This window comes from Esox lucius, chromosome 12 (genome assembly GCF_011004845.1).
Source record: "Esox lucius isolate fEsoLuc1 chromosome 12, fEsoLuc1.pri, whole genome shotgun sequence".
NCBI lineage: Eukaryota > Metazoa > Chordata > Actinopteri > Esociformes > Esocidae > Esox > Esox lucius.
The window spans coordinates 36,988,541-37,003,196 of NC_047580.1; the positions used below are offsets into that span (position 1 = coordinate 36,988,541).

At 44.0% G+C, this 14,656-nt stretch overlaps 1 protein-coding gene across 5 annotated transcripts in view; it reads right to left on the minus strand.

The window, feature by feature from the left end:
* The window catches only part of mybpha (myosin binding protein Ha), a 53,618-nt gene that overhangs the window by 36,648 nt on the left and 2,314 nt on the right, over nucleotides 1-14,656 (minus strand). Inside the window, exons 2-6 of one of the 5 annotated variants that reach the window (XM_029123982.2) lie at nucleotides 13,122-13,175; nucleotides 10,616-10,672; nucleotides 5,894-5,941; nucleotides 5,334-5,468; nucleotides 1,452-1,619 (exon numbers count right to left, since the gene is read on the minus strand). In XM_029123982.2, coding sequence (XP_028979815.1) covers nucleotides 1,452-1,619; nucleotides 5,334-5,468; nucleotides 5,894-5,941; nucleotides 10,616-10,672; nucleotides 13,122-13,175 — 462 coding nt within the window. The remainder of the gene's footprint in view (nucleotides 1-1,451; nucleotides 1,620-5,333; nucleotides 5,469-5,893; nucleotides 5,942-10,615; nucleotides 10,673-13,121; nucleotides 13,176-14,656) is intronic. The other 4 variants (XM_029123983.2, XM_029123984.2, XM_029123985.2 and 1 more) reach the window with 4 other exon arrangements.

Here is a 14,656-nt window from a genome sequence, read left to right on the forward strand (position 1 = left end):
TCTGGTCTGATGAGAACAAAATGATCTATGCGTGAATGTCAAGGTCTACGCCTGGTGAAAATAAGGGGCCACTTGCTTTGAAGCATTGTGGTAAAAAACATCATGCTATGTGACGCTGCTTAGCAGCAGGAACTGCGAGACTGGTCGGGTTTGAGGGAATGATGAACAGAGAAAATACAGACAGACATTTTTTCAAAAAAACATGATCCAAAGCACACAGCACCTCAGACTGGAACGAAGACTCATCTTCAGCATGACAACAACCTGAAGCACACAGCCAAGACAATGCTGGAGTCCTAGAGTGGCCAAAGCCTTCACTTTAACCCAATTAAACATCTGTACCAATCTGACAGAGCTTGAGAGGATTTACAACAATGGGAGAAAGTGCCAGAGTCCAGGTGTGTAAAGCTGGTGGCTGGTAGAGGCAAACCCAAAAAGACTCAAAGCTGTGATCTCCAACTAAGCCACTACTACAAAGTAATAAATAAAGGTTCTAAATTCTTGTGTATGAGCTAATGCAGTTTTTTACTTTAAATAAATTGGTACAAATCTCTAAAAACATTATCATTAAGGGGTATGGTGTGCAGACGTCTGGCATCTAATAAATTATAAATGATGTCTACAACACAGCATAAAGTGTTCTGTATACTTTGTGTGTGTGTGAATGTGTGACTATATATGTATGTGTTTGGGAATGTGTTTGTGTGCACGTGTGTGTTAATGCGTGTGTGTGGATTGGTGTGTGTTTGTGGGTGAATGTGTGTGTCATGCCTTGTCATCACATGTCAGTGGATTTATGTTCAGTACACTACATCACTTCAGCCAGCCAGCGCCAAGCTGAATGTAACAGGAGAGTGTTACAGATGTCATAGGCATTACAGTTATAAGTGAAGGAGATATCATAAGTGATACAGCAGTAAGAAGTCCTGGATGAGAGGGCAAACTACTTTCCCTTAATAAGAATATTACCTTTCTGGTTCATTTTAAATGTCACCAACGTCAACTGCCTCATAATTCTTCACAGTGACAACTAATGTCATCTTTAAAAAGAGAAGGGTGAAAAGAGTTATTGAATATAATGGCTGCCGTTAAATCATCAACATGGGTGTTACACTTTAGTGGGGATGAGGTGAGATACTGTAACATACAATCCACATACTACAAAAAATACTACTGGAAAGAAATCTGACATTTCTATTTAAAAAAATATTTAAAAATATATATATTGACTTTTCAAAAAACATTTACAAGAGTATGGATGAATTGAAATACATGTCAAAATGTTTAAAAACATTTACTTGAGTATTTTCTTCTAATTTTCCTCTAATGGATCAGTTCAAGGTCAGCCACACCAAGGCAAACCTAACCCTTATCTGGGAACCAGGAGAACCATGATCATCAACTGAGAGCATCTTAACCTCTCTACACACCAATAAAATGTGAATACTTACCAAGTACTTCGTGGACCGGTACAGGCTGGGGGAGGGCGACAGGCTCACTACGCCCCCCAACATTAACTGCAACAACGCGGATGTTCAGCAGGTCTCCCGGTGTCAGATTCCTTATCATGTAGCGATTAGCCACAGTTAGCTCCTCGTTAGCCACCACCCACTCTTTGGCTATAGAAAAACACATATTTCTTGATAATTAGCATTAGCAACATCCAAACTAGTCATAGTTTAATAGAGAGCACAGTTAGTACTAGTTAGCCAGCTAGTACTAGTTAGCCAGTTAATACTAGCCACTATCCTACCTGTAGCTATAGTGAAGTTATAATTAGCATGGTATTGGCATCATCCATTGGGCTTCAGGGGCTGTATTCACAAAACATATTTTTTGTGTGTCATTCCTAAATTTAGGACATTTTTGGCCTAAGAGTATTTCACAAAGCGTTTTAATGCTAAAACCATCTCCTAAATCTGTGAAAAATTAGGACTAGTCAAGAAGACCAAGTCACAAACAATCCTAAAGGCTACTGCCGGCAATCCACCTCATAAGGCGGTCAACGTTTTAGAATATATTTTAGAATATTACATCAAACAATAAATACCCTCCCCAGACCCCATATCATCAGACAAATCATTTGGTTTCCTTGTGATGTTCGACAACTAGAAAAGAAACTAAGCCAACTTCATGGCCATAGCTTGACAACCTGGTATAGTCAGTGCTATAGATGGGACACATAATTGCACAAATTATTGCACCATCAAAACATGAACACAATTTTCTTTATGAGCTGCCTGACATGGAAGAGGCAGAAAATTAGCTGAACATGCAGTTGTGCTAATAAGTTTGCTTACCCTGGCAGAAACTGTGAAATTTTGGGATTGATTTAGAAAATATGACTGAAAAACTATTTTATTTAAGGAAATTATCATATGAAGCCATTAATTATCACATAGTTGTTTGGCTCGTTTTTAATTCATAATGATGCTCCTGATCAAAAGTTTACATACCCTTGAATGTTTGGCCTTGTTACAGACCCACAAGGTGACACACACAGGTGAAAATGTCAATTAAAGGTGAATTTCCCACACCTGTGGCTTTTTAAATTGCAATTAGTGTCTGTGTATAAATAGTCAATGATTTTGTTAGCTCTCACGTGGATGCACTGAGCAGGCTAGATACTGAGCCATGGGGAGCAGAAAATAACTGTCAAAAGACCTGCGTAACAAGGTAATGGAACTTTATAAAGATGAAAAAGGATATAAAAAGATATCCAAAGCCTTGCAAATGCCAGTCAGTACTGTTCAATCACTTATTAAGAAGCGGAAAATTCAGGGATCTCTTGATACCAAGCCAATGTCAGGTAGACCAAGAAAGCCAAAAAGAATGGTTCAGGATACAAAGAAAAACCCTCAGGTGACCTCAGGGGAAATACAGGCTGCTCTGGAAAAAGACAGTGTGGTTGTTTCAAGGAGCACAATATGACAATACTTGAACAAAAATGAGCTGCATGGTCAAGTTGCCAGAAAGAAACCTATACTGCGCCAATGCCACAAAAAATCTTGGTTACAATATGCCCGATAACACCTTGACATGACTCACAGCTTCTGGCACACTGTAATTTGGAGTGATGCGACCAAAATAGAGCTTTATGGTCACAACCATAAGTGCTATGTTTGGAGAGGAGTCAACAAGGCCTATAGTGAACAGAATACCATCCCCACTGTGAGGCATGGTGGTGGCTCACTGATGTTTTGGGGGTGTGTGAGCTCTAAAAGCACAGGGAATCTTGTGAAAATGTATGGCAAGATGAATGCAGCATGTTATCAGAAAATACTGGCAGACTGTTTGCATTCTTCTGCACGAAATCTGCAGAAAGGACTTTCCAGCATGTCAATGACTCTATGCACAAGGCCAAGTTGACCCTCCAGTGGTTACAGCAGAAAAAGGTGAAGGTTCTGGAGTGGCCTTCACAGTCTCCTGACCTTAATATATCATTGAGCCACTCTGGGGAGATCTCAAACGTGTGGTTAATGCAAGACGACCAAAGATTGCATGACCTGGAGGCACTTTGCCAAGTCGAATAGGCTTGTAAGAATTTGGGGCCTTATAGACAACTATTACAAAATACTTTACCCTGTCATTGATTCTAAAGGGGGCAATACACAGTATTAAGAACTAAGGGAATGCAGACTTTTGAACAGGGGTCAGTAAAAAAAAATCTTTGTTGCCATGTTTTGTTTTATGATTGTGCCATTCTGTTATGACCTACAGTTGAATGTGAATCCCATAAGAAATAAAAGATGTGTTTTGTGTGCTCACTCATGTTTTCTTTACAAATGGTACATATATTACCAATTCTCCAAGGGTATGCAAACGTTTGAGCACAACTGAATCTTGACTCATTCTTGGTTTCATGTTTAATCAGTGACATTTAGCCTACATGATTTTATTTTAATATCTTTATTTCAATATGGCAACATGACACATTATTCTACAGCATGGCTATGATTAATTGACCATCCCCTATCAGTGTGGGCGTAGTAAGTAAGCTTGTTCGTGGAACATGACATCATCCATAGCAACGGGGTCAACCCCGACCTTTCTCTTTGCTTAAGACTTCACCCTGTTCCTTAGTAAAAGTTGGTCTTAGCAGCTCTGTGAATAGGTTTTAAGAGGACACTCTTAGCTAGGAACTTTTGGTGCTGTTTAGGAGTCCTCCTAGTGGTAAGATAAAATGCTCAATAGAAACCAGTGAATGGGTGCTGTCAAACTTTAAAAACGTTTTATAAACTTAAAGTTCTATTGATCTAGCAAGCAAGCAATTTCATTTATATAGCACAATTCATACATAGAAGCAATTCAATGTGCTTTCCAGAGCAGTATTCGGAATGAGTTGCAGCTGTTTTACAGTCATTTTGGGGAGTCCAGTTAAGAGGCCATTACAGTAGTCAACCCTACTAGAGATAAAAGCATGGATGAGCTTCTCTGGTAACCCTAACCCTAAGTAATTATTTTATTTCAGATTTTTTCAGATGAATGCTGCTTTTCCATTCCAAAAAAATAAATTCCTGACAACCTTCCAAACACCAACACCTCCATAATAAGGTGAACAGAGTGTTCAATCCATTGGTGACATCATGTTCAAAAACGCTCACCTGTGTGTGTGTGTGTGTGTGTGTGTGTGTGTGTGCGTGTGTGTGTGTGTGTGTGTGTGTGCGTAAGGGGATATGGAGACAGCCGGGAAAGTGTGGCTGTCCATATGTGGCATGGACCTCTTACGAGTCAGTCTGTCCCTGACACTCTGAGGACAGGTGCAACACACACACACAATCACGCACCACCCACGGACGTTGCAGTGTGTCCAACAGGGACCAATTTTAGCAATGTGTTTATAACCCTGGATGTCATGGTGTCATCACAGTGTAAAACATTCTGATTGACTTTACATCCCGTGCTTACAGGATCCTTTACAACTCCTCCGCACAGTAAATTATCCCGTGCTTTACTGAAACCTTTACAACTCCTCCTCACTCACTGAACAGGATGGTTGTCTACCACAAGCAAACGGCCTTATTCCCAATGTATCTCCTTATTGCCAAGCAGAGATGGCTGGCCCAGGGATCCAAAACAACCCTATATCTCTGGGGAGACACTCTAGGCCACTTGTATGAGGAGTATAATAATGATCAGATTTCACTTTCATAGTTTTGCAGAAATTTGGCTTGAATGCGTTGTGTGTAAGTTGCAGGTTGTGCATAAAGAACAATGCCTACTTGTAATGTCTTGTTGAGTGATAGTTGTTTTCACTGCTCATTGCATTGTAAGAGTCTGATGACAGTCTTTCTTTACTGAACAATGTTTGTGATTTTATGAGTCAGTCTCACCTCCATCCTTGCAGGTCTCGACTGTATATCCATCCAGACCTGTGGCTCCGATGGTTTTTGGGGCAAGCCAACTGATGGTCACTGATGTTTCCTGGACATCTTCTACGGTCAGATTCTGGGGGGCGCTCGTTGGCACTGGAGGATGGGCAAACCAAAACACAACCATAACACAACCACACAATCATAACACATCCACAAAACCATAACACAACAACACAACAACACAACAACACAACAACACAACCACACAACCACACAACCACAACACAACTATAACACAACCGTGACACAACCACACAACCATAACACATCCACAGAATCATAACACAACCACACAATCATAACACAACCACACAACCACAACAGAACCATAACACAACCACACAACCATAACACAACCATAACACAACCACACAACCACAACACAACCATATCACAATTGTGACACAATCACAACACAACCATATCACAACTGTGACACAATCACAACCCAACCACACAACCATAAAACAACCGTGACACAACCACACATGGTTAAGAAGGCAGAGGGAGACTATTACCTGCAGGAGGGGGTGTCGGGGCCTTGGGAGGCTTTGCGGCTGGGGTAGCTGGCAACAAACAGCAACAAACACTTCTGTTAGAACAAAAGCAACACTGATGCAGCACTAACCACAGAGGGGCATAACTTATTCCTGAATGTAGGATGATTATTAGACAGATTCTGTGTTTGAGATCTGATTTACTTCAGGACTAAGTCTGGCATTGATACTTCCATGAGATTTGTGTTCAATGTTATTTGTAAACTATTTTCTATGTTATGGTTATGGTTATGTCGGTTTTATGGTGATATTGCAGTTGTCTGTTGGGGTTATCGTTATGCTGGTTTTATAGGGAAATTGCAGTTGTCTGTTGGGGTTATGGTTATGCTGGTGATATTGCAGCTGTTTGTTGGGGTTATGGTTATGCTGGTTTTATGGTCATATTTCAGTTATCTGTTGGGGTTATACTCCTCCAAGAACTGCCACCTTAACGTGGTGGAGGGGTTTGAGTACCCGAGTGACCCTAGGATCTATGTTGTCTGGGGCTATATGCCCCTGGTAGGGTCTCCCAAGGCAAACAGGTCTTAGGCGACGGGTCAGACTAAGAGCGGTTCAAAACCCCCTTAATGAAGAAAAACATTTTGAGTACCGTGACGTCGCCCGGTATGGCGCAGCCGGGGCCCCACCCTGGAGCCAGGCCCGGGGTTGGGGCTCGTATGCGAGCGCCTGGTGGCCGGGCCTTCCCCCATGGGGCCCGGCCGGGCTCAGCCCGAACGGGCGACGTGGGGCCGCCCTCCCGTGGGCTCACCACCCACAGGAGGGACCATAAGGGGCCGGTGCGAAGAGGATCGGGCGGCAGTCGAAGGCAGGGGCCTAGACAACCCGATCTCTGGACACGGAAACTGGCTCTAGGGACGTGGAATGTCACCTCGCTGGCGGGGAAGGAGCCTGAGTTGGTGCGTGAGGTTGAGAGGTTCCGATTAGAGGTAATCGGGATCACCTCTACACACGGCTTGGGCTCTGGAACCACACTCCTTGAGAGAGGATGGACTCTTCACCACTCTGGAGTTGCCCATGGTGAGAGGCGGCGGGCTGGTGTGGGTTTGCTCATAGCTCCCCAGCTCTGCCGCCATGTGTTGGAGTTTACCCCGGTGAACGAGAGGGTCGTTTCCCTGCGCCTACGGGTCGGGGATAGGTCTCTCACTGTTGTTTGTGCCTACGGGCCGAACGGCAGTGCAGAGTACCCGACCTTCTTGGAGTCTCTGGGAGGGGTGCTGGAAAGTGCTCCGACTGGGGACTCTATTGTTCTACTGGGGGACTTCAACGCCCACGTGGGCAACGACAGTGACACCTGGAGGGGCGTGATTGGGAGGAACGGCCCCCCGGATCTGAACCCGAGTGGTGTTCAATTATTGGACTTCTGTGCTAGTCACAGTTTGTCCATAACGAACACCATGTTCAAGCATAAGGGTGTCCATCAGTGCACGTGGCACCAGGACACCCTAGGCCGCAGGTCGATGATCGACTTTGTTGTCGTCTCATCTGACCTGCGGCCGTATGTCTTGGACACTCGGGTGAAGAGAGGGGCGGAGCTGTCAACTGATCACCACCTGGTGGTGAGTTGGATCCGATGGCGGGGGAGGAAGCTGGACAGACTCGGCAGGCCCAAGCGTACTGTAAGGGTCTGCTGGGAACGTCTGGCCGAGTCTCCTGTCAGAGAGATCTTTAACTCCCACCTCCGGCAGAGTTTCGACTGGATCCCGAGGGAGGTTGGAGATATTGAGTCCGAGTGGACCATGTTCTCCACCGCCATTGTCGAAGCGGCCGCTCGGAGCTGTGGCCGTAAGGTCTCCGGTGCCTGTCGAGGCGGCAATCCCCGAACCCGGTGGTGGACACCGGAAGTAAGGGATGCCGTCAAGCTGAAGAAGGAGTCCTATCAGGCCTGGTTGGCTTGTGGGACTCCTGAGGCAGCTGACGGGTACCGACAGGCCAAGCGGGCTGCAGCCCGGGTGGTTGTGGAGGCAAAAACTCGGGCCTGGGAGGAGTTCGGTGAGGCCATGGAGAAGGACTATCGGCTGGCCTCGAAGAGATTCTGGCAAACCATCCGGCGCCTCAGGAGAGGGAAACAGTGCCCTACCAACGCTGTTTACAGTAGAGGTGGGCAGCTGTTGACCTCAACTGAGGATGTCGTCGGGCGGTGGAAGGAGTACTTCGAGGATCTCCTCAATCCCGCTGACACGTCTTCCATTGAGGAAGCAGAGGATGAGGGCTCAGAGGTGGACTCGTCCATCACCCGGGCTGAAGTCACTGAGGTGGTCAAGAAACTCCTCGGTGGCAAGGCACCGGGGGTGGATGAGATCCGCCCTGAGTACCTCAAGTCTCTGGATGTTGTGGGGCTGTCTTGGTTGACACGCCTGTGCAACATCGCGTGGCGGTCGGGGACAGTGCCTCTGGGATGGCAGACCGGGGTGGTGGTCCCTCTTTTTAAGAAGGGGGACCGGAGGGTGTGTTCCAACTATAGGGGGATCACACTTCTCAGCCTCCCCGGGAAAGTCTATGCCAGGGTTCTGGAGAGGAGAATACGGCCGATAGTAGAACCTCGGATTCAGGAGGAACAGTGTGGTTTTCGTCCGGGCCGTGGAACACTGGACCAGCTCTATACCCTCTACGGGGTGTTGGAGGGTTCATGGGAGTTTGCCCAACCAATCCACATGTGTTTTGTGGATTTGGAGAAAGCATTCGACTGTGTCCCTCGGGGCATCTTGTGGAGGGTGCTTGGGGAATATGGGGTCCTGGGTCCTTTGCTAAGGGCTGTCAGGTCCCTGTACAACCGAAGCAGGAGCTTGGTCCGCATTGCCGGCAGTAAGTCAGACTTGTTCCCAGTGCATGTTGGACTCCGGCAGGGCTGCCCTTTGTCACCGGTTCTGTTCGTAATTTTTATGGACAGAATTTCTAGGCGCAGCCAGGGGCCGGAGGGTGTCAGGTTTGGGGACCACACAATTTCGTCTCTGCTCTTTGCAGATGATGTTGTCGTGTTGGCCCCTTCTAACCAGGACCTTCAGCATGCACTGGGACGGTTTGCAGCCGAGTGTGAAGCGGTGGGGATGAAAATCAGTACCTCCAAATCTGAGGCCATGGTCCTCAGTCGGAAAAGGGTGGCTTGCCCACTTCAGGTTGGTGGAGAGTGCCTGCCTCAAGTGGAGGAGTTTAAGTATCTAGGGGTCTTGTTCACGAGTGAGGGAAGGATGGAACGGGAGATTGACAGACGGATCGGTGCAGCTTCTGCAGTAATGCAGTCGATGTATCGGTCTGTCGTGGTGAAGAAAGAGCTGAGCCGCAAGGCGAAGCTCTCGATTTACCAGTCAATCTACGTTCCTACTCTCACCTATGGTCATGAGCTTTGGGTCATGACCGAAAGGACAAGATCCCGGATACAGGCGGCCGAAATGAGCTTTCTCCGCAGGGTGGCCGGGCGATCCCTTAGAGATAGGGTGAGAAGCTCGGTCACCCGGGAGGAGCTCAGAGTAGAGCCGCTGCTCCTCCACATCGAGAGGGGTCAGCTGAGGTGGCTTGGGCATCTTTTTCGGATGCCTCCGGAACGCCTTCCTGGGAAGGTGTTCCGGTCCCGTCCCACCGGGAAGAGACCCCGGGGAAGACCTAGGACACGCTGGAGGGACTATGTCTCCCGGCTGGCCTGGGAACGCCTCGGTGTCCCCCCGGAAGAGCTAGAGGAAGTGTCTGGGGAGAGGGAAGTCTGGGCATCCCTGCTTAGACTGCTGCCCCCGCGACCCGGCCCCGGATAAAGCGGGAGAAGATGGATGGATGGATGTTGGGGTTATAGTTATGCTGGTGATATTGCAGTTGACTGTTGGGGTTATGTTTATGCTGGTTTTATGGTTATGCTGGTGATATTGCAATTGTCTGTTTGGGTTATGGTTATGCTGGTGATATTGCAGCTGTCTGTTGGGGTTATGGTTATGCTGAATTTATGGTCATATTGCAGTTGTCTGTTTGGGGTTATGGTTATGCCGGTTTTATGGTGATATTGCAGTTGTCTGTTGGGGTTATCGTTATGCTGGTGATATTGCAGTTGACTGTTGGGGTTATGTTTATGCTGGTTTTATGGTTATGCTGGTGATATTGCAATTGTCTGTTTGGGTTATGGTTATGCTGGTGATATTGCAGCTGTCTGTTGGGGTTATGGTTATGCTGAATTTATGGTCATATTGCAGTTGTCTGTTTGGGGTTATGGTTATGCCAGTTTTATGGTGATATTGCAGTTGTCTGTTGGGGTTATCGTTATGCTGGTGATATTGCAGTTGTCTGTTGGGGTTATTGTTATGCCGGTTTCATGGTCATATTGCAGTTGTTTGTTGGGGTTATGGTTATGCCGGTTTTATGGTGATATTGCAGTTGTTTGTTGGGGTTATGGTTATGCCGGTTTTATGGTGATATTGCAGTTGTCTGTTGGGGTTATGGTTATGCCGGTTTCATGGTCATATTGCAGTTGTCTGTTGGGGTTATGGTTATGCTGGTGATATTGCAATTGTCTGTTTGGGTTATGGTTATGCTGGTGATATTGCTGCTGTCTGTTTGGGTTAAGGTTATGCTGATTTTATGGTCATATTGCAGTTGTCTGTTGGGGTTATGGTTATGCCGGTTTTATGGTGATACCACAGGTGTCGGTTGGGGTTATGGTTATGCTGGTTTATGGTCATATTGCAGCTGTCTTTGATTATTTACCAAGTGTAGGGGCATCACTGGCAGGAGTGGCAGAAGCATCTTCAGCAAAAGGAGCAGCTAGCAGTAGAATGTTAGAGAAGCAAGTTCAATAATTTCATTAATTAATTACAGCTTTTAAAGTTACACAACCAGTCACACACATTGTGTTCCATAGGTTTTAGCTCTGTACTTGAAAAGTTGGGATTTGATATAGAACAACCTTAACCTTAAAGTGTACATTTAGGGGACTATACATAGACCCTCTATGTCAGGGCACAAAAAGTATTGGGACAGTTTACTTGACAGGTGTTTCTGGTTAGCCATGTGTACAGATAAGCTCAGCAATCACAAACGGTCGGGTAGGCCAAGGAGATCTACAGTGGATGACTGAAGAAAGGTCACCATGATAAAAGAATTATAACAAAACTGAACTGACAGATCAGTAACACCAGAAGGTGCACGTGTCAGAAGGTAGATGTGCATACGTCAAAAGGTAGATGTGGATTTGTCAAAGGGTGGATGTGGATGTGTCAGAAGGTGGATGTATCAGCAGGTGGTTGTGGATGTGACAGCAGGTGGATGTGGATGTGTCAGAAGGTAGATATGGATGTGTCAAAGGGTGGATGTGGATGTGTCAAAAGGTGGATGTGGATGTGTCAGAAAGTGGATGTGGATGTCTCAGCAGGTTGATGTGGATGTATCAGAAGGTGGATGTGGATGTGTTAGCAACAACCAGCCTCAAAAGACTCCACCAGCAGAACTACACAAGGAAGTTTTTCAAGGCAGAAAGTGGAAAGTTTACTCTACTTTATCTCTAGATATAAATCCAGATGAAAGTGCCTTTAATTTGCTGGAGATGAGACTTAAAGCAAAATAAATTGATGGCAAGCAGATCATCACCAGAGAAGATACCCAGACTCTGGAAGGACCAATGGATTGCAGACTTCAGGGCGTTGTTGCATGCAAAGGATCTGCAACCAAGTACTAAACCTTTGTGCTCCATTTAGTATACATTATATTAATCTGTCCCATTACTTTTGATGCGTAGAAATAGGGAGACAGAATACATAACTGCACTGTAAAATTGATTAAAAATAATGTAGGCGAACAGAAGCTTTTATGTTTTTAAGTTCATAAAAATTTGCAGAACTTAGAGGGTTAGGGCTAGTTAAACATATATATTTTATCTACATGCTACTGAAATTATTAAAAAAGCAAAAATGTGAAAATTCCCTGATTCAGCAATGCTTCCCGCAAGGCAGTGGCCTGCAAAGCAATGGGTGATTCCTATTGGAATCCATCTTAGGTTTTGACTGCAATTTTTATTTAATTGCAAAATATTTTTTATTTATATGATTGGGTAACTTTACAAAAATGTATGTGTTTGATGTGTAGCTAAGATGTATTAATTAGTCAATGTACATGCAAAAAAAAAAACATTTGGTAAAGGTCAGTATCATATAATAATTTCTAGTCATTAGGAACAGTTCACTAACTTTGAGTTACAATTAGTAGAAACATTTGAGTAAAAATACCTTAAGGTTTGCTGTGTGTTGTTGTCAATATTCAATGTTAAAACTAATACCACATTTACAATTTATTCATATTGCTGATGCTATTATCCAGAGTGAGTTACTGTTTGTGTACCCAAAAAGCAGATCCAGACACCAGACTGAGACAGACATCAGAATGAAACAGACCTCAGAATGGGACAGACATCAGAATGAGACGGACATCAATGATACACACTAGTATGATATGGACGTCAGAGGGATACTGACCCTCTGTAAAGAATGTGATGCAGACCCAGCTCACATGGTCACTGAGAAAGTGACAGTGGACAGCACATTTAAAGAATGTGAAACAGACACACCCAGCAGCAACAGATATACTGCAGGATGTATCGACACATTCCAAAACCATACAGTCACACAAGATATAGTGACTGATAATACAGCAATACATAATCAGAGTGATACAGACTCCAGAATTATATAGACACCATGGAGATATATACACCAAAATGATATAGACACCATGAAGATATAGACACCAGAATGACACAGAGACCATGGAGATATAGACACCAGAATTATATAGACACCATGGAGATATAGACACCAGAATGATATAGACACCATGGAGATATAGACACAGACACCAGAATGTGTTCCCAGTTGTGTGTGTGTTTATTCCAAGGTGTGTGTGTATTCTCAAGTCTGTGGGTATTCTCAGGTCGGTTTGTATTCACAAGTGTGTGTATTCACAAGTGTGTGTGTATTCCCAGGTGTGTGTGTGTATTCTCAGGTATGTGTGTATATTCTCAGGTATGTGTGTGTATTCTCAGGTATGTGTGTGTGTGTATTCCCAGGTGTGTGTGTGTATTCACAGGTGTGTGTGTATTTGCAGGTGTGTGTGTATTCTCAGGTGTGTATGTATTCTCAGGTGTGTGTGTATTCGCAGGTGTGTGTATTCGCAGGTGTATGTGTGTATTCGCAGGTGTGTGTATTCGCAGGTGTGTGTTTACCATCAACAGGGGCATCAGCTACAGGGACTCCACCCTCAGCGGGAGAAGCAGCAGCTGGGGTTAGAGGTCAGAGGCAGGGATTAAACAGGTAGACCATAGAGGCTAACAGACTGCCACAGAATGTCAGCTGCTCGTCAGTATCTGGTTGGTAGTGATCAGTCACTTATCGGTAGCTGGTTTGTAGCATTCAGCTGCTTGTCAGTATCTGGTTGGTAGTGGTCAGTCACTTATCGGTAGCTGGTTTGTAGCATTCAGTTGCTTGTCAGTAGGTGTTCTTCAGTGGAGGCGACACCAGTTACAGCCTTAGATAAAGATATTAAAGATGACTGAGATATGGTATGGAGAGAGTAGAGAGATACTAGGGCGATGGTAAAGATGGTAGAGAGATTAAACAGATAGTAGAGAGAAGGAAGGGAGATGAGAGAGATGGTATGAACATTAGAGAGATGGTAGCGAAATGATAGAGAAGGTGAAGAGATTACAGAGATGACAGAGAGAATAGAGAGATTAAAGAGAAATTATAAAGATGCTGAAGAAATTAGAGAGATAGTTGAGAGGCAAACCAGAATAGGGAGAGGGTAGCGAGATAAGACACATAGAGCAGAGAGATAAGAAAGAGTAGAAAGAGAGTAAAGAGATGGTAGAGCATTGAGGGAGATGGTAGAGTGATGGTACAAATGGTAAAGAGATGGTAGAGTTAGTAAATAGGTGAGAAATGGTATAGATGGTACAAAGTCCTCTTGACTACTCCTCTAACTCTTCCCAGATTTAGGAGCTGGTTTTAGTGCTAAAATGCTATGTGAAATACTCTTAGGCCAAAAGGTTAGGACTGACATGTCAATTTCTTTGAAGAGTTACTCCTAAATCAGCAAGTTACGAGCTACTTTTAACCCTAAAATGTTTTGTGAATACAGCCCCTGATCAATAGCATTATTGTTGTACCACACTATAGTGTGATTGATAATAAACTGTGGTACTATACTAGAGAATACATATAGTAGTATTTCTGTAATTTTAAAATATAGGCTAGATCAGTAGTTTTATGGTATACCTATACTATAGTTTAGCCACCAGTAAGCAAGCAAGTTTATTTATATAACGCAATTCATAAATAGAAGAAATGCAAATGTGCAAAATATAGTAATACAATACAATAAAAACAAATATTTAAATAAAAACAATAAACAATAATAAAACATAATAATAATGGTTTAACTGCTAAACTAAGCTAAGAGCCCTGTTCGGTTTATAATCTTCAAACATATCAGATACTTATTCGGGGCCTAAACCATTCAATGATTTATAGTCTAAAAGCACCACTTTAAAATATATTCTGAGTTTAGATAAATAATGTTATTTTTTAACTATTCTATACACTATATCAGTATTATTACTGTAGTACTATACATTACATCTAGATCAGTAGCATTAGTGCAGTACTACAGTATATACTAGATCAATGATGTTAGTGTATGACTACATACACTAAATCAATAGTATTTACCAGGTTAGTATGCTAAAAACATTTCCTTATT